The following is a 24,768-nucleotide window of genomic DNA, read 5'->3' as shown; positions in this document are numbered from 1 at the left end:
ATTTTTGAGCTAGTTTCAGGCGAGTCCCGTCATCGGGCATGTTCGAAGCCTCTCTGGCACCTCACGCATATGATGGCTACCAGATTCGAACAACCCGTTTCCGCCACCAAGCTTGACGTTATCGTTGTTGGCGCCGGTCTCAGTGGCCTCGCCGCCGCGATCTCCACCAGGCTCTCCGGCCACAACGTCACAGTGTTTGAGTCGGCAAGAGAGCTACAGGAAGTTGGTGCAGGTCTTCAGCTGACGCCCAATTGCACACTTATACTTCAACAATGGGGACTACCTGACCGATTCTGGGCGACTGCTGCTGAACCGACTGAACTACTTGTCCATCGCTATTCTGGAGAGATCCTAGCCATAGAGCACGACTTCAACAAGAACATCCGGGCCAAATATGGAGCGCCTTTTCTCGACTCTCACCGCGTCGACCTTCAACTCGCTCTATATGACCGGGCTAGAGAATTAGGTGTTCACTTTAACCTCGGTGAGAGAGTGAGCACGATCGATTTCGACATCCCTGAACTTGTTACCATGTCTGGTCGGTCGGCACGCGGCGACCTTATCATCGCAGCGGACGGACTGTGGTCCAGAAGCCGCGCACTCTTTACCGGAACAGATGAAGCGCCTCGCCCCACCGGAGACCTTGCGTACAGAGTGATGCTCGACCTTGACCAGGTGAATGATCCAGAGCTACGGCAATGGATCCAAAACCCGACAGTACATTTTTGGATCGGACCCGGCGCTCATGCGGTTGGATACTCTCTGCGAGGAGGCAACATGTACAACATTGTGCTGTTAGTCCCAGATGATCTTCCTGCGGGAGTAAGTCGACAACCTGGTTCTGTTGAGGAAATGAGAGCACTCTTTACCGGCTGGGATCCAGTTTTGACAAGGCTTCTCGATATGATTGATTCGGTGGAGAAATGGAAGTTGATGCACCGTAAGTCAGCACTCTCTCTTGCTACTTCAGACTAATATGATAAAAGGCGAGGAGTTGCCTACGTGGATCAACGAGAAGGCGAACTTTGTCTTTGTGTAAGTGCGATCCTTGGTCTCCAGACCCGACTGATGGATAGTGGTGATGCATGTCACCCGATGTTACCATATCTAGCACAAGGTGCGAACTCGGCAGTGGAGGACGGTGCTGTACTTGGACTTCTACTTGGCCACATAAACTCCAAGCATGAGTTATCCAAGGCTCTAGGCATGTATCAGCAGTTGAGGAAGACGCGAGGTGATGCAATCGTGCGAGAGACCTTCAAGCAGAGAGAGGCCTTTCACATGCGATGCGGCCCAGCACAGGAAGCACGCGACCAGGTGTTCTTGTCGCAATTGCACAAGCCGCTCAAAGGACCCTTCCCCAGCAGATGGACCTGTCCAGAAGTGCAACCTTGGCTATATGGATATAATGCCTTTCAGGAGGTCCAGACGGCAATACAGATCAGCCCCTTCAGGCCGACTGAGCCGTTACGAGGCGGTATCCCAAGCACCAACGAGGCTACTAATGTCAAGACTCCTACTGTGGGCGTTCGTTGCCTCGTTTCGGAGTCTGCGAGGATAGTACCTACATTGATTGGCGCTCGAATATAAAGCCCTCCGCTGACCGTGATTAGCATCATCAGGGACTCGGACGCCATTCGCTTTCAGGGGCGGTGGCCTGTAGGATCTCCTAATTCTGGATTGTGCCCCTACTGGCAATGACGTTGGCTTTATTCTAAATGGCACTTGCATACACACTGTGTCACTTTCTCGCTCTCTTCTTGTTGCTGTTGTGATGAGCCAATGTCTTCAATCAGGAGCTTGGTCCTTAATGCAAGAAACAGCACGTGCTATTGGAATGCTTCAATGTCCGCCCAGCCCCCAACGACAGGTCTAGTACTAGCCCCTCCACTGACTCTTTCCACGCTCACTACTCCAGAATCAACTTTCACCCGCATCTTGCGCCCGTCACCATCTCCAATAAACTCTCCCGTACTTTTGCCGTCTCCCAAGATCTTCACCCTGGGCTTCACGACCTCCTTCCCAGACAGAACCCCAGGAACGATCCCAAAAATCTCAGTCCCGATCTCCCACAGAGGCACAGCGCTCCAACCATGACAATCGCTTCTCACCCCAACATCATCCTCCGCAAACGTGACGAGATCCTGCGCCAACATCTTCTCCCAAGGCGCGATCAACTGTGGCCACAGCTCTTCGTATAAACCCGTCATCGCTGCCGCTCGGAAGACATAGAAAGTCATCGCATACGAGCAGCGGGGCATTTTAGCGGCCGACATGGTTCGTCGCAGCAAGTCGGTTGCCTGCTCTCCGTCTACAGCTCCCGCCAGGATCGCCCATACCTGAGCATGTTGCGAATACGTATTCGATTCATGTTCGGGAACCGCCGAGTAATGACAGCAGGAGTCCGTGAAAAAGTCTCCGCTCCAACACCATGTCTTCACTGCGTCCGAGATGCTCATCTTCCGTTGTGAGTACTCTCGTGCTGTATCAGCCCTGCCGACGAGACTGCAGAGCTCTGCCGCTAGCCCGAGCGCCCAAGCGTAAACCAGACTATGCACCGTCGCCACACTGTCCATCTGTTGGGAATAACTTGGCGGAACACCCATCCCATGTAGCCCGCCCGGTCGCTGCCACTCTTTCACCCAGTCCACGAACGCCCAATCCTGCTCATCGAAGCGGCCTACTAAGCCCCGCTCGCTGACTAATCCATGGTAGTACTCCAGTACGCCATCAATCGTGGCCAGATACCCTCTCACCAACGCCAGATCCCCGAAGAAAGTATAGTGGTCGTGCACCATAGCTACGAAGAACAAGCTGAACATGGGAATATTCACTGTGCGGCCTGGCGAGGGAAAATGCGCTCTGAGGAGCCCGGTCGACAAGCGACTGGCATGAAACTCATGCATGGTCTTCCGCGCCAGTCGATCGTCTCGTGAAACCACGTATGTGAACAGCATCTGCAAGCGAGAGTCCATGAGGAATTGGTTCTGCTCGTAGAACGGGCAGTCCTCGTAGGTCTCGTGCATGCAATTACGGAGAGTGGCGATTGAGGTCTCCCAGAGGGCGGCTAGTGTGGGATTTTCAGGCGTGCTGATTGTGGAGTGGACGCGCAAAGGATAGTATGTCGCGCGTATGTCTAAGGACATCAATTTCAGGGCTGGACTGTCCGCTGGCGTGGTGATCTCGAGGCGTAGGAAGCGAAACGCTCGGAACCAGAATGGGGTGTAAGTATTCAGACCGTTACGTGTGATGTAGGTGTCGTGTGAGCCGTACAGCATTTTGTTGACATGATCGCTGCGGTTGGCTTTGACACGCTGCGCTCCCGGGCCTGGACGGGACATTGGACGTTCGTAGCATTCCGAGTAGAGCAATCGGATCGTGGCACCGGCTGATGCGTGACACTTTAGCGCAATGTATGCTGTGGTGTACTCCTCGGCTTCATACTCTACCCAGATAGTAGAGCTCGGACGAACTTCAAGGGGCCGATCTTCTGTGGCAAATTGTGACCAACCATCGAATGCTGCCGGATCAGAGCAACGGATAACTCTTTTGAGTCCAGTCTTTGTCTCCGTCAGGAGCGGTATTGGCCGTTCGTGGAGATTCCATGCGTCAAGAACCGGCAGCATCATGCTTTTCGGACTCACGACCACAGCCGGCGCCCACGCAGACGATGAGACCATGTGCCAATCCTCCTCGAGCTCATTCGCATCAACTGTCTCGCCAAGCACGAGGAAAGGCGGACCCAGCGCATAGTTCCAGTCCTTTCGGTTCTCCAGTGTGGTGGATCGGTCCACTTGAGCGAGCCAGCCGACGCCGGTGTGAAGCTTCTGGCCCTCGACTTCGCCGTGGACAATCAAGCCAGGGCTAGCCGTACGCATGAAAGACATGCTGCCAGGATGCTTGTCTGAGAAGCGCAATACTTTGGCGCTAAGCACATTCTCACCAGACCTGAGGAATGGCCGGATGTCCACTACCTCGAAGTACCAATGTTCTGGATAGCTCTTGCAGGGTCCAACGCTCACCCGCATGCCATTGACGTACAGACAGTAGCGCGTATCTGCTGACACGCGAACGATCGTTGGCAACTCGGGTAAGTCTTTGATCTTGAAGTGGCGCCTGAATAGTGCTATCCTGCCTTCGGCAGACGTGTCGTGGTAGTCTCGCGCCCAGATCCAGCAAGCTTCGTCGTACCACTTTTGGCTTGCCATTGTAATGGGTCTAGTAGTACGGCAGCTCGTTGACGTACACAGCGGCTAATCTCGTAAGGCTCGCGTTGGCTCCTTGAACTATCCTCCAGACCGCGTCCGTGACACTTCTCGTGGCAGTAGCTGGAAGCCCGCCAACTATGAAGCGAACCAGGGCTAGGTTTCGGAAATTCCGGGACAAGTCCAGCCTGGCCTGGGAAGCACTAGGGAGACCTCCAGGCTTAAGTCCCGCATCGCCCGGAGTGGCTTCATGACCTTGGGCTTGCTAAGTTGAGCCAGAACCGCGATTTGCTACCATGATGCTGCTCTTGATGGATTAGGCACCAGCAATGACGGCTTTGCCGACCCTCGCCTGAACTATTTTGCAGTCCGTAGTGGAGCGGAAGAGTGACATCTTTGGTCGCACAGAGGATTCGCAATTGGCTACATTTTCAGAGTTATTGGTATGCACTGGTGATGATATGAAAGGAGAGAGAAAGATAGGCACACTTAGCAAAGCCCAAGAAATAGGTCTTTACACAAAATCTTTCTATTCCGCTCCTGTCTACATTCCATAGTCTTGTCACTCTCAGAACGTCCCCTTGTATAGTCGCGTATGATAGAGTGTGGCGCGGGACGAGGAGTAACAGACAATAGTGTGGCAGATAGACAAGGGTGTCTAGAAGATGAGTGGAAGGTGAGTAGGAAAAGGTGTGCCGACATTTGAAGCGGCGCGGACGTGAGCTGGACGCAGATTTCACCCTTACTTGGATGCCAAGCAGGGTGAAATCTGCATCGAGGGCAGCCCGCGCCGAGACGAGGATAAGACCGCTTTACGCGCATCCGCCCCCTTCCTGCTTGGGACGACTTGAGCACAACTCTTGGTGCGGCTGAGGGGTTGGAGGATGAGTCGCGGAACAGCTGCTGATATGGGCAGTTGCGTGAGGAGTCGAGTTCCGATCAGGAAGTTGCAGCGAAGAGATCGCGGCGTTGTAGATACTTGGTGGCCTGTCGGTACCGCCTGCTGCTGTACAAATGGCTGTGTCGAGCTGGCTTGCTCTGTGCTATCCTTCACGATAGAGGTAGGCCTCAGCATCCTGACTATGCTACTCGGTAGGAGTTTATGATGGCATGGCCGTAGTGCCGCGACAGTGGCATCGCTTCTTGTCAATACACATGCGTGCGCAGGCGGCGTAGACACCAGCAGACTCGTTTGAATATGTATCAATCCATCATTGCAGAATACCCATGCTGTTGAGCATCGATCAATGTATACCATAGAGACCACGATAGGTTCTGTTGATTGCTATCTAATGTCGCTGCGGACTCTTGTATTAGCGGTCCATGTTCTCGGCTCTATCCATGGCCTTTTCCGAGTCTTGACTGTCAAGGCATTATTGGGTATCCACGCAGGCCTAACATCTCTACGTCCCAATCTCCTCCCGTAATGGTCCCGAGACTGCGACGGCGTCCTGCAAGCATGGCTGGGAGGAAGCAGCATGCTGTCTGCCTTTGAGATTGCGGGGGAACGTTGCGCGCAAGGACAGGAAACCACAGCCTGCTCATACCACTTTTGCGAATATCCCGTGGTGCAGCTGAACAGAGATACCAAAGAAGTGTTCAACGGCAATGCATGCTTTTTGGTCCAATCTCACCTTCAAGTGTGCCAATGGACTTTACATCCGGTACCTGCCAAGATGAGTGACCGTAAGACCCTGTCCGGCTGCGCTTATCTCAACTGCAGCACCGAGATCTGGAAGCTCCTGGAGACAAGGGAGGTCCAGCGATCGAGTCTGTGAACCGTGATCTCGACATACTTCAATTGAGCACTCGTCGTCGAGGTCGTGAAGGCCGAGGCCTGGAAATTCAGTATAAGAGTCAGCAAGAGTGCTAGGGTGCAGATTGGTAGATCTGTTCAACGCGAAGCCCTCTACCGCCTTAAACCGCCGTTTGCATCGACAACGTGGGGTCGAATGTGGCCCTGGACTTCTGGAGTACTTCCCATCGAGTGATGAGCGTTGAGCTTGGCGAAGCAGCCTTCCTGAACATCAATGTAAGAGCCGACAGCGATGCCAGGACACAGCGCAGAAGACCCCTTCAACGTAGACCCACGCCACCATCTGAGACACCATTCGCATCAGGGTCCGCTGCAAAGTCATCAAAAGGAGCGGGAGGAAAAGCATTCGCAGCACGTCGCAAGCACGACACAGGGCTGTCCGCCGAGCAGGGCCAATTCGATCGGTTTCGGACAGCCGCGTTCCCGTCGAAGACAAACGGTCTCTTCCGATGGTCCTTTGACGGAAACACCGACGTTGCCCCGAATCAGATGGAGCAAAACCACCATGTTACCTCCAAGTACTGTGGTGATCGAGACGGAGACGCCGAGCACCCCGAGCTGGGCGGCCCTCATGAGAAAGCTTAGCGACGACGAGCGACCGATTCCGCAGGCGTTGAGACTTGAGAAGGACTTTGTGCTAGAATGATCAAAGAGAGAGGAGCACCAACTTACGGAGAGGGTGGATAAGAGTGCTATCATCGAATACAGGGAACTCAAGTCATCTCCGCCGATGCTGCGGCGAATAATAATGGGCCACCACTATCGCACCCGCAAGATCTGGTTCGCACCCCCGTGTCTAGCCTGGGTACTACGACTGCTGTGTGCACTTTCGTGTTACCATTTCGTAAGGAGCTGGACTGAAGCTAGGGGCGGTACCAGCTTGCTGGTAAACGTGACCGTGGCGTTATGGGAGCTCAGCGCCATATCTTGGGTTCTTGGCACAGTGCTCCTGGTTGCCGAATTCAGATGGAGCTTCGAGAAGCTTGAAGACGGTGGCGGAAATGTGTGAGTCTCGACATGAAGGAGCCTTGGCGTGTGTCCCGATGGGATATGTATTTACGTGAAGTAGACAGCCTTTAACCTTCTTAGAATGCTACAATCCGAACATTGTTGATGGATGGTGTGAAAAGAAAGGTCTGTCGCAGCGGGCGTGCGTGGTGTTCTGTTCGGTGTGGTATCGTCTGGTACCCTGCGACTCTGCAAGGGTAGCGTGGCGAAGATCATGATCATGATCTGCGAGCGCTCCCCATGAGCGACTCATTTGTCATTGTTGAAGTGTTTAAATGCTGTATAACTCCTGGTGGAAGGCGCTTCGAGGGCTCGCGAAAGGAGAAGCGGGGAAACGCTGAGCAGGAGCCAATTATGGCGTGGCAGCTGCGAGTTGCCAAGAACTTTCCCCTAAATGATTTCGCGGACGTCCAGGTGAATTATCCAACCTTCCAAAAGGCATCTCCGATCGCGATTATTGTCAACGCTGCCTTCCATCGCAGCAATGACTGCTGGCTTTGACCGTCATCACAATCACTGCGCGGCAGGTCCAGGTGACGACACACCGGATTCTCCTTGCTGCGGGAATCTTCGCCAACCCGTCCTCGAGAACTCGTCCATAGATCATCCTACCGCTGTCGCCATCGTGCAACTCGGCAAGACGTCGGAACACAGCTTATGGAAAGTATGCCTAAAGCGCTCGAGCTTCCACGATCGACTTTCCAGCAACTACGATCGAGAATCTGATACCAGGCAGACTCGGTCGTACCCCTGTCCAAGCCACGTGCACAGGGTAATTTCCTCAAATGTAAACCTTAGTCTTACATCGACCGGTACCTTTCCCATTTCATGCTATGTAGTCTGTTTTGAGACTGTCTTCCTCTGATAAGACTCTATGAGGTTCTGGCCAAAGTTCGCCATCACGCATCTGTGTGGCTTTGTCCTTGAACTTTGGCTTCTTCAGCCCTGCTGTTGTCCAGTCATATCGACGGCAAGGCCTCGGAAAAGCTGTCCGATCGATAAAATCTCCCCTAAAGCCTCTTTAGGATGCAGACTTCTATGCAGTTATTGCCACGTCTTGGCTCGGCGTTACTGTCGAAGTCCAGACCAGTGGTTCTGCTCTCTGGCTGTGCAGACTTTCAGGTTCCGGCGCCTCCTAACTTTACAGGCACGTTGGGACAGCAATATGATAACGCGCTGTGCAAGGGGACTATCGAGACACGCTGTTGTGGTGGTGGGCGGCTCTGCAAATCCGTGAGCGCTGAGTTCTTGATACTCGAGTTCTTTTGCATTCAGTTCGTGCAGGTCTGTCCTTCTTCCTTCACGTTCACCATAGTCACTCATTCTGCGGCATCATGGCCGCGTCCATTCGTTTCAACGTGCTTTTGGCATTTGTACTTGCATTATTCGTTCTTTCATGTCACTCTCTTGGCTCTACAGATTCCCTCACCTGGGGCGGAAATAATGACCGAACAGGATACGAGGAAAATCATAATATGGACCCGGCGGTGGTCTCGAGCGAGCAGTTCGGTTTCCTGTTCAGAACACCGCTACCAGGCCGCAACTTCCAGGGCGGGCCGGAGCAGGTGTTCGCGTCGCCTTTGGTATACACAGCGTCGGACGGCGTACAATACGTGTACATCGCCACAACGATGAACAACATCTACAAGATCGATGCGAAGAAAGGCAACATCGTCGCATCCCGGAACCTAGCACGTCCGTTCCTGCAGACAGACCTTCAGACTTGCACGGATATCAGTCCTGTCATTGGCTCAACGGCCACTGGCGTTATCGATCCAGCGACTGGCACTTGGTACCTGACGGTGAAGACGTACGTTGACCAAAGTCCTACCGGAGACACTGGCCGACCCAACGGTCGCTATCAGATACACGCTGTATCGACGGATGACTTGTCCGAGAATCCCTCGTTTCCCATTGACCCGGAGTACACAGTAGCCCGGAACAACCCATTGAGAACTTTCACAGCGGGTATACACCATCAGAGGCCGGGCCTTCTACAGTTCAAGAACTTCATCTACATGGGATTCGCAAGCCACTGCATCCAGTACAACTACACAGGTTGGATCATGGGCTTCGATACCAACACGGCAAATCTCGTCGAAGCTTATGCCATGGAAGGGGCTGGTGTAGGCTCTTCAACAAGCGGAGCTGGCGTCTGGATGTCCGGAGGAGGGCTTGCCTCCAATGGCGTCGACTCGATTTATTGGTCCACCGGTAACGGCCAGGCTGCTCAGCTCGACCAGTCGCCTGTGTCTGGACGTCAACCTCCCACCTCACTCGAGGAGGCTGCTGTCCACGCTGCTGTCAATAGTGATGGCACGATTACCATCGTCGACTTTTTCATGCCATGGGAGAAAGTGCAACTAGATGGAGCAGACAAAGATCTGGGCACTTCTCCGCTACAGCTACTCCCCGACACATTCTCCTGTGGAAATGTCCAACGCATTGGCATGGTCACTGGTAAGAGTGGAAAGACGTATTGGCTGAACATGGACGATATGGGTGGCTACCGTAATGGCCCAAACCGGCTGGATAACGTCATCCAGATGTACCAGCACGAAAATTCTGTCTATGCTGTAAGTCATCCTGTGCTCGACCCAAGTTGAGGAACAACGACAGTCATGACTTTGCTTTCAAGTAAGCACCACTACCACAACTCAGAGCTGACTAGAAGTGCAGGGAGCTGGGGTGTACCCACGCGAAGGCGGGTATGTCTACGTCAACGTCATCAATTATCCCACGAGGGTGTTTCAATTCACCTGCCAGGGAGGCACGCCATACTTTAATCCAGTAGCGACCACCACGGAGACCAATGCCGGACGCCTCAGCGTTGGACACGGGACCGTCACTTCCATGGGCCAGGATGGCACAGGCTTGCTATGGGTCTCAGACATGGATGGATCAAATCTAAGGATATATGATCCTGTCCCGTATAATGGCAGATGACATTACTGAACTCCTTCGCAACGCCCGGTGTGACGAAGTTCAGCAAGTTGGCATTCGGAGACGGAGTCGTGTACCAGATCACATCTTCTGGCTACCTATACGCCTACGGCTCTCCGGTCAATCTGCCTATGACATGTTCAGTTCCGGACTTCCCTTCGACCAACATCAACTCAACGTCCATTTCGCAGAACATCTCGTGTCAAGCCAAGGTGGATCTAAGTCTTACTGGAGGCTCCTCCCCACAAAATTTCAACGTTCAGCTTCCAAGCTTCCCATTGCAAGTCCCTGCCGGATCAAACTTCTCGATACCGGTGACTTTCACGCCAACGGTTGTGGGGTCGCTCTCGTCGTCTTTGTTTCTGAACACATCTCAAAACGCGGCCGGCTATACAACTACAACACAAGTTCAGCTCAAGGGTAAATCGACAAGTCAGCGACCAATTTTGGCCATCAATCCTCTGACAGTAACGTGGAACGGTGTCATCATGGGTGATTCAGTCAACCAGACCGTGATCATGAGCAACCTGGGCAACTCCACTCTTAGCATCTCAAACATCAAGTACTCTGTTTTTAGCGAGACTGGACCATGGGTTGCGACAAACGGGTCCAGCTCTGCTACAAGCGTCGGACCTTTCACCTTCTACAACATGCCATCCTCGATCCCAGCTATGTCCTCTGTCACCGTACCGATTAATTTCGATCCTTTGGAGGCTGGTGGCTACGCTGTCTATACGCGAGTCGAGTCCAACGGCGGAAATGCGATCTTCGATTCTTTCGCCACTGGTGCAGAATATGCTCAAGCACTTCTCGAGTTTGAGACTGCCAATGGTACCTGGACACCATATGACAACACTACATTATTCAGCTTTGGCGATGTCCAGGAGGGGACGACTCGCTATCTGCGCTTGCGGTTGAGTAATGTCGGCGGACCAAACGCTGCACCTCTTTCAGTGACTGTCAGTAAGCCTCCTTTTGGGATCAGTGGCAACATCGTTGGCGCCAGCAATGGTATCGATCTTGGTGAAGGCCAGCTGATCAATTCCGGATCGAGCAAGACTGCGCAAATGTTCTGTGCCCCACCAGGAAGCCAATTGAACGAGCCGAGCTACAATGTGGGAACGACTTGGACGATGAACTTGAACGACCCCAACTTCGGTCACCAGCTCATATCATTCACATGCAACGTCGTCACCCCACAGGTCGGTCCTTTGGACGCTAATGGGACGATTCTGTACCAGTATGCTGGATGCTACAAGGAGTACAACCCAGGCCGACAGCTACAGACACAGATCTACACTGGACCCAACAACACCGATGACTCTTGCATCAATCGGTGCGCGGCTGCAGGCTACATCTTCGCTGGAACTCAATTCAAGCAGGAATGTTGGTGCGGTAACAATCGTCCTCTTACCAATGTCGACGATGCGAACTGTTTCTATGAGTGTTCAGGCGATGCGACCCAGACATGTGGTGGGAGTGGCATAGATCGTGCTGGGACTTACATCTCTGTTTTTGGCGACAAGTCGCGGTGGGATGGAAATACCACAAATCAGCCAGGACCATACGTGAATCCTGGCACGTATGGGTACACCAGCATCGGTTGTTGGATCGACTCTACTGCAGCCCGAACGCTATCGGTCAGAAAGACGGCCAACAACACTGTGGGTTCCTGTTTGCAGGCGTGTCAAGGGTACAATTATGCCGGTGTGGAATTCGGTGGCGAGTGGTATGTTCATCTTACCGTTCTAGATAATTGAGCAAAGCTAACACGTGAACAGCTACTGCGATAACACGATGCTCGCTACCGCCATCCAGGAACCTATGGGCGACTGTTCCATGACATGCGGAAACAACTACACTGAGTTTTGTGGTGCAGCTTCGCGACTCAACATTTACCAATTCGGACTCAATTCTAGCACGACAACATCTAGCACTACCGTCTCACTTCCCACGCTGCCAGTCTCCACCTCGCTATTGGTGAATGCGACCACGCTGTTGACCACGTCCTCCTCCACGACTGGACAAAGTACGACAACGACAGCGAGTGAAAATGCAACGACCTTGACCCCAACCCAGAACCTTGCGCCGACATCAACCACGTCAACCACATCCACGAGTTCAACGCTCACAAGCACTACTACAAATGACAACAGCACTATCTCTTCGACTACGACCACATCTACAATGATCACGACTTCCTCGACCACTTCGACCACTTCGACCATTTCCACCAATTCGACCACGGACACCACGTCCACCACGTCGACGACATCTACCACGTCACCGACATCCACCACGTCCACCACTTCGGTTGCTCCGACCAATTCCACCAGTTCTGCCACGTCCACCACTTCTACTATATCAAGCACGTCGACCACATCTTCGGCTTCGCCTACGAGCTCAACCTCGACTTCCACAACGACTGCTTCAACTACAAGCACAACGACTTCAAGCAGCACAACAGTCTCGAGCAGCACAGCAACCTCGACTACTACCTCGGCGAGTTTGAGCACGAGTTCAACGACCTCGAGCAGCACAACGATAAGCTCATCTGCCTCGACGACAAGCTTAACGTCTCCCACGTTAACCACAACCACTACATCAACCACAAGTATCACATCAACCACGACCACTACTCCGAGCACGACCACTACCCCGAGCACGACCACTACCCCGAGCACGACCACTACCCCGAGCACGACCACCACATCGAGCACGACAATCACGTCGAGCACGACGACTATTCCGAGCACGACAACCACATCGAGCACGACGACTACTCCGAGCACTACAACCACATCGAGCGCAACCACTACTCCGAGCACGACCACTATACCGAGCACTACCACAACATCTACCACGCTCACGACGACCACGACGACCTCGGCCACCATCAAGCCAACGCCTACAGTCCAGCGTATCGCTGGATCCTACGTCTACGCCAATTGCTACAAGGAGGCAACGAACATTCGCGCGTTGTCAGCATCGTCTACGACCGCACCGGACATGACTGTTGCCAAGTGTGCTGCTTTCTGTGCCGGATCATCATTCATGGCTGTCGAATTCGGAACGGAATGCTACTGTGCAAACAAGGTCAACACTGCGCAAGGAGCGGTTCCCGCGACTGATGGCCGCTGCAAGATGCCCTGCGGCGGTGATCCAACCACGATCTGTGGTGGTAGCTACGGACTGACCGTGTATACACAAGGCCTACCGTATGTCGGATGTGCAATCGATACTGCTGGTAGCGGAGGAGGGAGAACACTGTCCGGTGGACAGTTGATCTCAAGCGACATGACGCCTCAGAAGTGTATCGACTTCTGCGCTACGATGAACTACGCGCTTGCCGGCATCGAGTATGGTCAAGAGTGCTATTGCGGCAGCCCTGCGAGCCTCAGTATAGGCGCCTCGGGATGCACTTCCAAGTGTGGTGGCGACAGCACTCAAATGTGTGGTGGTTCTTGGCGACTAAGTGTCTATAACAATACAGCCTACGTGCCACCTGTTGTGAAGCCAAACATACAGGGCTACACTTATCGAGGTTGTTATGCGGACGGTGCTGTCAGGGTGCTGAGAGACTACGTTAGCTCGGGTCCCTCGATGACCCAGGATGTCTGTGTAGCAACTTGCAAGAGCAGGGGCCTGAGTGTTGCCGGACTGGAGTATGGGAAGGAGTGCTGGTGCGGGAAGACAATGCTGGCACCGAGCACTAAGACCGATGACGGAGACTGTAGCTATAAGTGCTCTGGAGATAGTACGATGTTGTGCGGTGGAAGTTATAGATTGGGAGTATGGGCACTTTGATGGAGGCTTCTCAGGATATACATTTGTTAGCGGAACATAGATCGCCCTTCTGATACAAGTATACGACCGCAGGTTAGCCATATGACCATGTGCTTTCCACACGATCTCATAAGCTTTTTCTCGAGGTCCTTGGGTGCGCTGGTCAACACGAGTCGCATCTCCGCACCACCATTTCCTGTTTGGCCTCTTCAAGTTCTTAATGCTTACCACCAACTACCTGATCAGTAAGTGTGCTCCATCCTTGCTGCACCATCCTATTCGGGAATACGCCCGGATGTGTTGCTCCATACATGTTCGCATGCATTCAAGCTTCTGGACCGCCAAACTTCGCGACGTGCATCTTAGACGAAACAAACGACCACAACGACCACATTGCGCAAAGCCACAGCCCGAGAGCAGTAAATGCCTCTTCTAGCGACTGAAACTGTACGAGCTGCTGCTTAACAATGACAGCAGAGGTCTAACGTGAAGAGGCAAATGCTCGTGCTTCGCGGCCGATGGAAGTTGGGAGATTGCTTGATGAGGAAGGGGAGTTCCTGCTTTCTGTGAGTCGTCGACGCCATTGATGTTCTTGATGTGACTTCCTTATCGACAGACATGTCCAGAGTGAGAGCCAGTGCGACAGATGCGGCAGTCGCATTGGTCGGGCTTGAGGCAGCTGCACAGGCTGGCTGGTGCGGCTTGGCTCTTGCGATGACTCGCCACTTGTGGCTCGCAGCTCTGTTTCCTGCAACTCCAACAGAACACGGCTCTCGGATCTACCACAGTCGACAAGAGTCCTTCGAGAAAGTCGCCCCATCAAGTAGCAGAAGAACCTATCTTAACATGGCAAGTGGCAAGGCTTTCTCGTCACCAGTGAGGGGAAGATAGGAGCAGAAGAGCCTGGGCGCAACGACCTATTTATATCTTGCAGACGCAGCGAAAATCGAGGCAAAGGAAGAGCAATCACTCTATTCACTGGCACAGAAGGTATTCACTGTCGAGAGCATGAGTCAGACTCCCACTGCAGCCTGTTCTATTCACTTCAGCTGACAAGAAGAAATGAAGTGACAAGCTAGGACCGAAGCCCGACAGAGTTAGCGGTAGACGCATTTGGGGCCTTCATTCAGATGCGAGAACGTTGTCGACCACGTCGACGTTAGGCAAGAAATTGGACCTCTTTTCGATGACTCTCAGCTCGAAGTATCGCCGACTAACCAGGTCCACCAAGACGTCACTTTTGGGCGACGATCTACTGTGAGATTGATCAGTCTCCTCGCCTGTGAGAGCAGTGGCTCCCATCAGCACTCAGTCAGCCGTGAGTACGAACACAGCCAACCATTTGTCAAAGGTATTCGTCCGCATGTGTGCCGGAGCATTCGCAGCGACTATAAACTAGCAGAGTCAGATAGAGTGCTGCGTTTACGAGTGCTCAACACCACTCAATCACGTACCTAGGTAAGTCGCTGGATGTCGAAAATTGCAATCCGAACGCACAAAACTCATGGTTATCAACGAACAGCCGATCAATACGACAACATGCCCGAAGGCCAGCTGGAGTATTCTTCCTGCACTATCTATCACGATACCTTCGATGGTATATTGTCAATCCTTCGAGGCGTCTCTTTCCGGGAAGATGGTGTCACGATGCACAGCAATGACTGCTGACGCTACTCCATTTGCGAGAATGGCCTCGAATGATTAAGTAGGAAGGCACCAGGTATCAGTGAAGACCAAAGCAGTCGACAAGCAGCACCTTGTCAACTCGTCTCAGGCGTCAAGCTTGTCATGATACTGGTAGCTGGAAGAAGTGGGTTCTAATCTATTCTCCTACCCCAATACTGAGTTGACTATGCCAAACCAGAAGGCTACACTTTTGCAGATCACTTGCGACTGTGTTCGCCAGATGGCTGCAGACAACGAGAAGGATGTGAGGCTCCTTCTAGGCGAGAACGATGTGAGGCTGCTTCCAGCTGATAAGGGTCTGAGGCTCCTTCCATTGGAGTCAGATGCAAGGCTCCTTCCAGTCCTGGAATCATGGTGTTGCTGCCAAGGTGATCGTCGCTTCCCGGGGTGCTCAGGCCACTTTATTGTTCCTACCCAGGTATCCACCTGCCTGATTCGAACGTCCCCAACTTGAGAAGTGCCTGACTCCCAGACAGCTAAGGGAGTCAGTGTGGTAGTATGCTAGTGCCTCGTGGCTTGCGCAGACCGCGCCTCGGAAGGCGACATGACCTGTGTATCAGATCAGTCACTGGACAGAACCAAAACTTCGGTCGCTTCTCTTCCAATGAAATGTTGCAATGAGCTCTGCGTACACAGATCTGGTCCAGCAATGTGTGCACGCTTGAGGGACTGGGATTTAAGGGTTGCTGTCCAGCGACCCCTCATTGAGTTATGGCCAACTTCCACATCCGGCAAGGGAATCATCCCGACATTCGTGGCGCGCTCGAAGAGGAAGTTGTAGATGTTGCGCACCTGATAGAAATGAACGAAATGCTACAATACAGGCAGGAGATATACTGCTTTCAGCAGAGAGATGAGAGCATAGACAGCTAGGGCAAGAGGTTGTACATGGCCAAGAGCCAGAGCATTGGTCCAAGTAGCCTTCAAAAATGAGGTGCGAAGACGGTGCGAAAGCAGGTGAGCATCTACGATGGGGATGTTTCAGGCAGACTCCTTCGCCCGGGAACTTGACGCGCACCTGACCGCCTGCGATCGGAAGTATCGGCCACAGGCCATGACGCCTGAGGGCCTAGACTCTCGGAGTCTTCCCTGACGACTATCGTACACGGGCTGCTGCTCTATATCACATGTGTGTCGGACCACTGCGTCAAAGCACCATGTGCTCGACCAGACTGACCCACGACTTTTAGCAACCACCAATTCCTGCAATGAGCCCATGCTTATGAGCTTTCAGACCGACCACTTTTGACGTTGAGGTAGAAGCAGGCTTGACGAGTTGAGGCCTTCCTCACTCTTTGAAGGATTCGGACGGCGGCTGTGCCATAAGAAAATCGAAGTCGCAGCCTTCATGCGCCTGGTTCACCCGTCGTTCATACAATCCGCGATAGCCTCTCTGGCGCTTTCTTGTTAGCCACCTTTGACCATTCCCGCCGGCACCACTCGGATTGTTCTTCCGCTCTTTTCGTCGTCGATCGATTTCGCCACCATCAACCTCGAGCTCCAAACGCCGCTCAGCAACGTCGCAAATGATGCCATCTCCTGTCTGTACCACGCCAAAGACACTATCGAGGTCGGCTGCCTCGGGACTAACATGAAGCACAATCGTGCCGCCTGCTGTCCCGCTCATCCTGCCGTCGGAGATCCGAAGCATGTCGGTCACACCCTGTCGGCCCAACTTCCTCGGGATCGGGATCAGTCCTGCTTCTGGCATGCCCGGGTTGCCGACAGGCCCAATACCTTTGAGTACCAGCACACTGTCTTTTGTGACCTCCAAGTCGTCACTGTCGATGCGATTTGCGAGGTCTTCGCTGTTCTCGAAAACCACTGCGGTTCCTCGGTGCTTGAGCAGGCGCTGGTCTTTGCTCGCACTTTGCTTCATCACCGCGCCGTCCGGAGCCATGTTGCCGTGAAGGACCACCAAGCTGCAGGCTGGCCACAATGGATCTTCTAGTGATCGTACGACCTTGCGTGAGAATTCGAAATCCTTGAATGGGGACTGATCGAGTAGTTCACCTAGAGTCTGTCCGGTGTAAGTTCTGACGTTGAGATGCAGCAATGGCCGCAGTCGATGCATGAGAGCCAGCATGCCACCCGCATTGTGGAAGTCAGTCATGTAGTTGTCTCCTGATGGCTTCAGATCAACCAACAAAGGCGTCTTCCTCCCAATCCTATCGAAGTCCTTCAATGTCAGCTTTCCAGCGACGTCTGGATGTCGATTGATGATCGCCATCAAATGTACGACGGCGTTGGTACTCCCTCCTATCGCTTGCAGCACTGTTATAGCATTCTCGAAGCTCTCCACCGTCAGCAGTTCCTGCGGCTTCACTCCTGCCTGGCCCTCGTCCCGAATCTTGACTAACGCGACAGCTCTTTTGCCCGCCTCTTCTGCCACTCGTCGCCTAGCACTACTTACAGCAGGAGCCGTTGCGCCGCTTCGTAGATCCACCAGTCCCAGACCCGCGACGATGCATGCCATTGTGCTCGCAGTACCCATCACGCCACAAGTGCCGCCTGTAGGCGCCAATTCCTCATTCACCGCCATGATCTCCTCAACGTCCAACTCTCCAGCCCGGAACTTGGCCCAATTGTTCCGACAATCCGTGCACGCGCCTACTCTGACTCCCTGTACAGAGCCAGGCATCATCGGACCGGTCACCAATGGCAGAAACACCTTGTTTGCACTAATCCCACCCATCAACTGCGCCGGCACAGTTTTATCACACCCTCCAATCGCCACAACGCCATCGACTGGCTGCGCGGCGATCATCTCCTCTGTGTCCATCGCCATGAGGTTGCGGAGGTACATGGAGGTTGGCGACGAGAAGGACTCGTGGATCGAGATGGTGGGGAAGTCCACTGGGAGACCGCCGGCGGCAGAGATACCGCGCTTGAGAGACTCGACCAGGTCATTGGCATTGGAGTGGCAGGGATTGAAGGAGGAGTAGGTGTTGATTATGCCGATGATGGGGAGGGAGAGGGCGGCGTCGGTGTAACCAAGGGCTTTGATGAAGACTTTGCGGAGGAAGAGGGAGAAATGAGGATCACCGTACCCAGCAAGTCCCTGTCTCAACCCCGTCTTGCTTGTGATCGGTCGGGACAAGTCGTAATCCGCCAGAATCTCTGGAGGGATCCAGGACGATGCGCCGTTGGCAGTGCCATTTGCTTGCCTCCCTGTAGCGGCTGTGCCAGCGCTATCGCTAGGTGCTTCCGTCAATGGAATGACCGGTGCTTCGGGTCCAGCAGATGAGCTCATGGCTGCACGTTGTGCGTCGGACAGCGAACAGGTATATGCCATGAGAAGACCCGAGGTGCCTCTTCAAAGAGTGGTGGACTGCTTAGCTAAAGTACTGCATGGACTAGCGGAAGCTTTGCGCGGTGTGGTCAGATACTAGCGCTATTAGATGGATCGGCTCCTGCTGTGTCGCCTTGTGGAAGTCGTGCAGAGCGGGCATTGCAAATTGGTGCTTCCGGAATGGCCATCGTGCCGTCGGTGTCATGTTCTCCATGACACCAGTGGATTCGTAGGTGTGGTGGTGCGGGGAGCGCTGGGGCACTCGGCGAGCTTCCGGAAATTTCCAGGCACTGCATTTGGAGATCTGGGACAGAGGGACATTATTTGGTGGAAAATAAATCGCATTGGACGTGTGATCTAGCCGCAAGGGTGATGAGCTGATGGTACACCTATCTGTGCCTGCATAATTGACCGTCTCGCAGTAGACCTTGCCAGAATCAGAGATTCTCGCCCTATTGCTTACTAGTAGTTTCCCTCGTTTTAAGGTCGCCTGAGCTCGCCGGAGCTCGTCCGCAAGCACCCTCAGCTCAAGCCTGCGCCAGCGTATTCATGTCTCCTGCAGTGCGTGACCGTCAGAAGCCGTCCTAGCACCGAGCGCAGATGTCTCATGGTTGGCTCATAGACCATGCATGATATATGTTCTCCTTGAGTGGCTGGCTGGCTGCAAACATCCTGCACAGTCACCACTGACCGACCATATCGACACGACCACTGATCAGGATGCTCGAGATCTCTACGCAGCCAAGAGAGCTCAAGGCTTCTCGAGGGCGAGGCTATCGAAGGACCAGGCTTCAGGAGTGATGTAGGCCACTCTGCATGCAGCTCCATCAGCATTATGTAGAGGAAGTAGTATGTCCCTTGGAGTCGGGACCCTGAAGCGACTGACCCGATTTTTGCCGACAGGTATTGCTCGCCTTCTTTATGTTCTTCGAGAACCTCTTAGCACCCTTGGCAGGAGTTTGAAGCAGATGTATTGGAATACCCTGGCCGTACGACTTGTTCTTTCGTCTCTTGACGCCGGCACCATTAATTATAGGCATTGTCGATTGTTCGGGCCGGTTCGGTCGGGGATCGATGCTTGTCTCGTACTTGTTGCGGTAACGTTGGAGATGGTTGTCCTTGCGAGAATGGTATTGGTAAAGACGACGCAAGTGAGGCGTTCATAGTCGACATATATTCATCAGATACCTCGCCTCGTCCGGCAGTGAGGCAGTGAGGCAGTGAGGCAGTGACTCAGGGTTCCGCCCGGGTTTCGGGCAACTGTCACAGCGGCAACAAAGGACACTGTCACCGGGCAGACAATCCAGCCGCCAGAATGTCTGGGGTAGAATCGCTTTGTTTGTGACATCGGTTCTGTGTCGAGCAGGCTCGTCCATGACACTGCTCGATGCATTGGCCGTCTTCGAATGCAGAGAAGGAATCTATGCCTTCCGAAACAGCACACGTTGGCGTTGGACGTGACAAGGCCAGAACCACATCGGAAGACGGATGTCGATGCGGTATATACGAGTAGTGACAACCCTCCTGGAGGAGGAGCCTCAGACGTGATGATAAAAATGCTGACCACGAAGGACTGGCGTGTCTTTCCACTCCACGGTACGTTTATAGTGGGTGATGATCATCAGCGCGACAGGCCTGGCAGCACGGCTGCGGAGGTGGTGTCGGTGGAATGGTTTTCTGCCGCCCGCTGAAATCTTCACAAGCGCCCACTGAACCACGCTTTGGTGTAGCTTTGATGATGACGCAGAAGGCGCAGACCTCGACGTCTGTCGTTCAACTTGTCAAGAGAACTGCCTGCCATCAGGCGTTCTTGCTATTGTTTGAATCCTCTTGCTTGTCGCTGGGCTTCGCGTCACCCTTGGTCTTTGCATCTAAGTTCGATCCTTCGTTGGCTTTGTCAGACTTTTGCTGCTTCTGTTCACTTGACGGCCGACTGGACGAGTCATTCGCGGCTTTGTGACCTCGACCACCTGATGTTGACCATCCAGGTATCAGCTGATTGCTCCTGCCATCTTTCTCGTTGACCCCCTTCCGCGCGGCTTCCTTACCGCAAACAGGAAGCTGCTTCACTTCCTTCTCCCGGCCTTTTTCAGTGGTCTTGAACGTGTCAGGTATCAGCTTCGGGTCCAGAAGGCCGACTTGCACCAAAACTGTCGCTTGATCCCAGTGGATATGCTCGTGATACAGACGGCCACCTCGGATGCACACAACTGATACAAGTATTACTTCTACCTGTCTGTCCGTCGGAGGGATGCCTGGCAGCATCCATGGGATTTCTGTAGTGTGCCGAAACGAGACCAGCATCTCGTCGACGACCCTGTCAACACCAACTGTGCGCGAGAGTAGCTTCAGCTTCATGGTCTCCGGGTTGTTTGGGATAAAGAACTCGTCGTAGAAGCGAAAGAGCTCTCTGGCTCCTATACCGCCGGTCATAGTCGGAATATGGTTCACGTAGGGTTCTCGAACCATCGTCTTCATCGTGGCCTCGGCATCCTTAGTATCGAATTCCAGCTTGGTGTGATTGTCCCAAATAGCCTCGAGATCCCAGTGATCCTCCATACTGAAAGCTCTTCGAAGTATTCGCAGTGTCCGTGACCATGACACGCGAGCTGCTGTCTTGTCATACTCGTCTAAATCATGTTCTGCGAAGCCTTCGACCGTGTCCTGGTACGTATAAGAGTCCAGTGTGGTGCCAAAATTCTGTGACGACGCCAGATGAACCATCACGGGCAGGGTCCTTGGCCAGCCTGTCGAAGTCCGTGGCATGTAAGGTGGATAGTAGGCCACGACTGCCGCCAGCTTCGGCATTGGATGTATTGCTGCCTCTAGACACAGTGTTGCAGCATCTCCGTAGGCAACTATAGCGTAGTTCTCACCAAGCTCAAGATTGTCGGCCGCGTGGGACAATGTGTTTTGAAAGCTGTTTCGATTGCATCGTAGGCCAGATAGGAAACCTCGAAGCCCTCTAACTGGAAGTGGTTGATAATGTCCTCGTCGAATTCGTCCGTATCAGAGGCAATGATCAGTCTCGCATGCCTGGCCTCAGTCCTCCACGACACCTGCATCCCACCACCTTTCATCTTCTGCCGAATCCTGCCTTTGGCTTCTCGTATTGGATTCTCATCGTTTGGATCAATGACAATGTTTGGGAAGCCTCCCAGCTTAATGTTTACCATGATGACGGAGTTTGATCGGTCTACTTGACTCATACGTCGGTGAGGACAGTGAAAGAGTACACATACTGTTCTGCATCTCGTCCTTGGATACTCATCAAATACCGGTCGTTGGGTAACTTCCCCAGAATCTTGGAAACGAGATGTATGGGTGACGTCATTTCAGCAGGGATGTTTTGGGAGTAGTAATCGACGGCTTTTTCCCGGCGTCTATGGAGTAGCCAAGCATGCTGTTATCAATCGTTCAAAATCCCGTGAGGCAGCAAGCGACGAAGGTGGGAGCAGGTAGGTGCGATGAAGGGGCCGGCAGAGATGCTGCGATATGGGCTCCGGCGTGCCTGTCCATTTCGTCTGAGAGTGCCGCGAAGTCAACTCCGCAACCTTTCGAGCAGAGTACCACCCTTCCTTAATATTCATGAAGAAGTCCAGGATGCACTAAGCAGAGGGAAACCGGTCGTAGCGTTGGAGACCACGATCTACACCCATGGTACAGTTGTGAGATGTTCTGTTGTTCGTCGTACTGACTCTGACCACAGGCTATCCCTATCCAGAGAACGTGGCCCTCTCATCCCGGCTCGAATCGCTTGTGCGCATCCATGGCGGAATCCCAGCTACCGTGGGCATTGTAGACGGCGTAGCTTACGTCGGCATGGACCCAGAGCAGATTATCCAGCTCATATCTACTGCCGGAAGTGCAAATACCATAAAGGTGTCAAGGCGGGACTTGAGCTACATTACTGGCCTTGGTCTTACTGGGAGGAAACTCAACGGTGGTACCACAATATCCGGTACAATGGTTCTGGCACATCTGGCTGGCATAAAAGTCTTTGCTACTGGAGGTTTGGGTGGTGTTCATCGAGGTGCAGAGAACAGCATGGATATCTCGGCTGACCTGACGGAGCTTGGCCGCACACCCGTGGCGGTGATCAGCGCGGGCTGCAAGAGCATTCTTGATATTGGCCGAACGATCGAGTATCTTGAGACTCAGGGAGTGCCTACAGCGACGTTCGCCGATGGCCGTTCCGGCAATGTCGACTTTCCCGGCTTCTGGACCCGCGATAGCGGATTCAAAAGCCCTGTGACGATCCAGAATGAAGCTGAGGCTGCTGCCATGATATATGCTCAGACCTTGTTGCCTGTACATACAGGGTTCGTCTTCGCGAATCCCGTTCCTGCTGAATCCGCACTGGACAAGGTACAGGTTGACGGCTATATCACGCAAGCTGTGCGTGAAGCTGAGGAGAAGGGCGTGATTGGGAATGCCAACACACCGTTTCTGCTGAAGAGAATTCGCGAGCTGAGCGACGGCTTGACTGTGACAGCCAATACCGCACTGGTTGAAGCGAACATTATTCGAGGTACAAAAGTCGCTGTTGAATTGGCTAAACTGGAGAACGGTGCTGGCGCTCGGTCTCGGTGAGCACGAGTATGTCGCAGCGTGTGTGCGAGGCTGATTGCGAAGCAGTCATCAGCCTCAGATCTCGGTTCCATTAGCAAGGACAGAGCAGGCGATGTCCCCGGAGAAGCCTTCGCCAAAGGATAAAGGACAGGTCGACCTACTTGTCGTCGGAGCTGTCGCCAGTGACACAATTTGCGACTATGCACCCTATAGCACGTCTCTTGCGCCAGCGCCTGTTCTGCAGACGTCCAATCCAGCCAGAATAGGTCAGTCCGCGGGAGGTGTGGGCCGTAATGTGGCTGTTGCAGCCCATTATGCTGGCGCCCGTACCGCTTTGGCCAGTGTCGTAGCGGATGACATTGCAGGGCAATCTCTTCTCCGTCATATAAATGATGTAGGTCTATCGAATGCTTACCTTGAGACTGTCAGCTCAGCTGAGGCCACGACAGCCCAATATGTTGCAGTCAACGATGCCCGGAAAGACCTAGTGCTGGCAATGGCAGACATGACGATCTTTGGGAGGCCGGAACTGGAGCAGCAGTCACACTGGGACGGTATACTGGACAGGAGTCGTCCAAAGTGGCTCGTCGTCGATGGCAACTGGTCTGCCCCTATAATGAAATCCATCTTCGGAGCAGCACGAGCACGCAGAATACCCATAACATTCGAGCCAGTCTCTACGGCCAAGTCGATCACGATCTTTGATAAACGATATCCCGCGGTTAGTCTAAAGGATTGCTTACCACGACACGCTCTGAACCTCATTACGCCAAACCAATTCGAATTGGCCGCCATGCATACTGCCGCTCGTGAGAATGGTCACTTCGATTCACAGGAGTGGTGGACTGCTGTCGACAGCTTCGGGCTCTCGAGCTCAGGTACGCGCGAGAAGTTCGCTCACATCGCAAGCTCGGCTCTGGTCGAGCAAGGCATCCCACAACAATGTATGCAGTTGCTGCCCTTTGTTCCCAACATCGTGACAAAGCTGGGTAGCGAAGGAGTTTTGCTTGCACAAGTCATACGAGAAAACGATCCACGGCTGCGGGATCCTGATTCATCCCAGTATATTGTTTCAAGATGCCTGGACAGTACTCTGCCTGAAATTGGTGGAATCTATATGAGACTCTTCCCACCGAGCGCCAGGGTGCCAGACGATGAGATCGTAAGTGTCAATGGAATCGGCGACACAATGCTTGGGACTATCATGGCTGGTCTTGTCAACGGCAGAACATTGGAGCAAGTTCTGCCTATCGCGCAGGAAGCGGCTGTGCTGTCGTTGAAAAGCAAGGAAGCAGTCTCGTCCGAAGTACGGCAGATCGCAGCTCGCTTACGATGAACATTCGTATCTGGATAGTTCCCACCATTGCAAAAGGTACGCCAGTCATCCTTAGTGTCCAGGAGCCTCAGGACAAGCAGCGGCAGCAAGGGACACACAGAGAAGTGGTGATGGGATCGATCGA

General features: G+C 53.4%; 6 protein-coding genes across 6 annotated transcripts; 3 read left to right on the top strand and 3 right to left on the bottom strand.

Moving 5' to 3' along the window:
- Positions 1-72: 72 nt before the first annotated feature.
- On the top strand, positions 73-1,590 carry AB675_5081 (3-hydroxybenzoate 6-hydroxylase; the record flags this gene model as incomplete). Its single annotated transcript, XM_018145264.1, has 3 exons — positions 73-940; positions 987-1,035; positions 1,077-1,590. The coding sequence occupies 3 exons, from the start codon at positions 73-75 to the stop codon at positions 1,588-1,590; spliced, it is 1,431 nt and encodes a 476-aa protein (XP_017999181.1).
- A 239-nt stretch (positions 1,591-1,829) lies between these two features.
- Positions 1,830-4,208, bottom strand: AB675_5080 (uncharacterized protein; the record flags this gene model as incomplete). The annotated part of the gene is made up of 1 exon (XM_018145263.1): positions 1,830-4,208. One exon carries the CDS (start codon positions 4,206-4,208, stop codon positions 1,830-1,832), a length of 2,379 nt encoding a protein of 792 aa, XP_017999417.1.
- A 1,987-nt stretch (positions 4,209-6,195) lies between these two features.
- On the top strand, positions 6,196-6,606 carry AB675_5079 (uncharacterized protein; the record flags this gene model as incomplete). Its single annotated transcript, XM_018145261.1, has 1 exon — positions 6,196-6,606. One exon carries the CDS (start codon positions 6,196-6,198, stop codon positions 6,604-6,606), a length of 411 nt encoding a protein of 136 aa, XP_017999179.1.
- A 10,126-nt stretch (positions 6,607-16,732) lies between these two features.
- On the bottom strand, positions 16,733-18,697 carry AB675_5077 (putative dehydratase IlvD1; the record flags this gene model as incomplete). The annotated part of the gene is made up of 1 exon (XM_018145260.1): positions 16,733-18,697. The coding sequence occupies one exon, from the start codon at positions 18,695-18,697 to the stop codon at positions 16,733-16,735; it is 1,965 nt and encodes a 654-aa protein (XP_017999251.1).
- Positions 18,698-20,536: 1,839 nt separating this feature from the next.
- On the bottom strand, positions 20,537-21,912 carry AB675_5076 (uncharacterized protein; the record flags this gene model as incomplete). Its single annotated transcript, XM_018145259.1, has 2 exons — positions 20,537-21,656; positions 21,707-21,912. The coding sequence occupies 2 exons, from the start codon at positions 21,910-21,912 to the stop codon at positions 20,537-20,539; spliced, it is 1,326 nt and encodes a 441-aa protein (XP_017999450.1).
- Positions 21,913-22,221: 309 nt separating this feature from the next.
- AB675_5075 (Pseudouridine-metabolizing bifunctional protein) lies at positions 22,222-24,644 on the top strand (the record flags this gene model as incomplete). The annotated part of the gene is made up of 3 exons (XM_018145258.1): positions 22,222-22,396; positions 22,446-23,325; positions 23,375-24,644. The coding sequence occupies 3 exons, from the start codon at positions 22,222-22,224 to the stop codon at positions 24,642-24,644; spliced, it is 2,325 nt and encodes a 774-aa protein (XP_017999333.1).
- Positions 24,645-24,768: the final 124 nt, after the last annotated feature.

Source organism: Cyphellophora attinorum (genome assembly GCF_001299255.1).
Source record: "Cyphellophora attinorum strain CBS 131958 chromosome Unknown Contig15, whole genome shotgun sequence".
NCBI lineage: Eukaryota > Fungi > Ascomycota > Eurotiomycetes > Chaetothyriales > Cyphellophoraceae > Cyphellophora > Cyphellophora attinorum.
The sequence above is the reverse complement of the archived record's forward strand: the minus strand, read 5'-3'. Positions and strand labels throughout refer to the sequence as shown.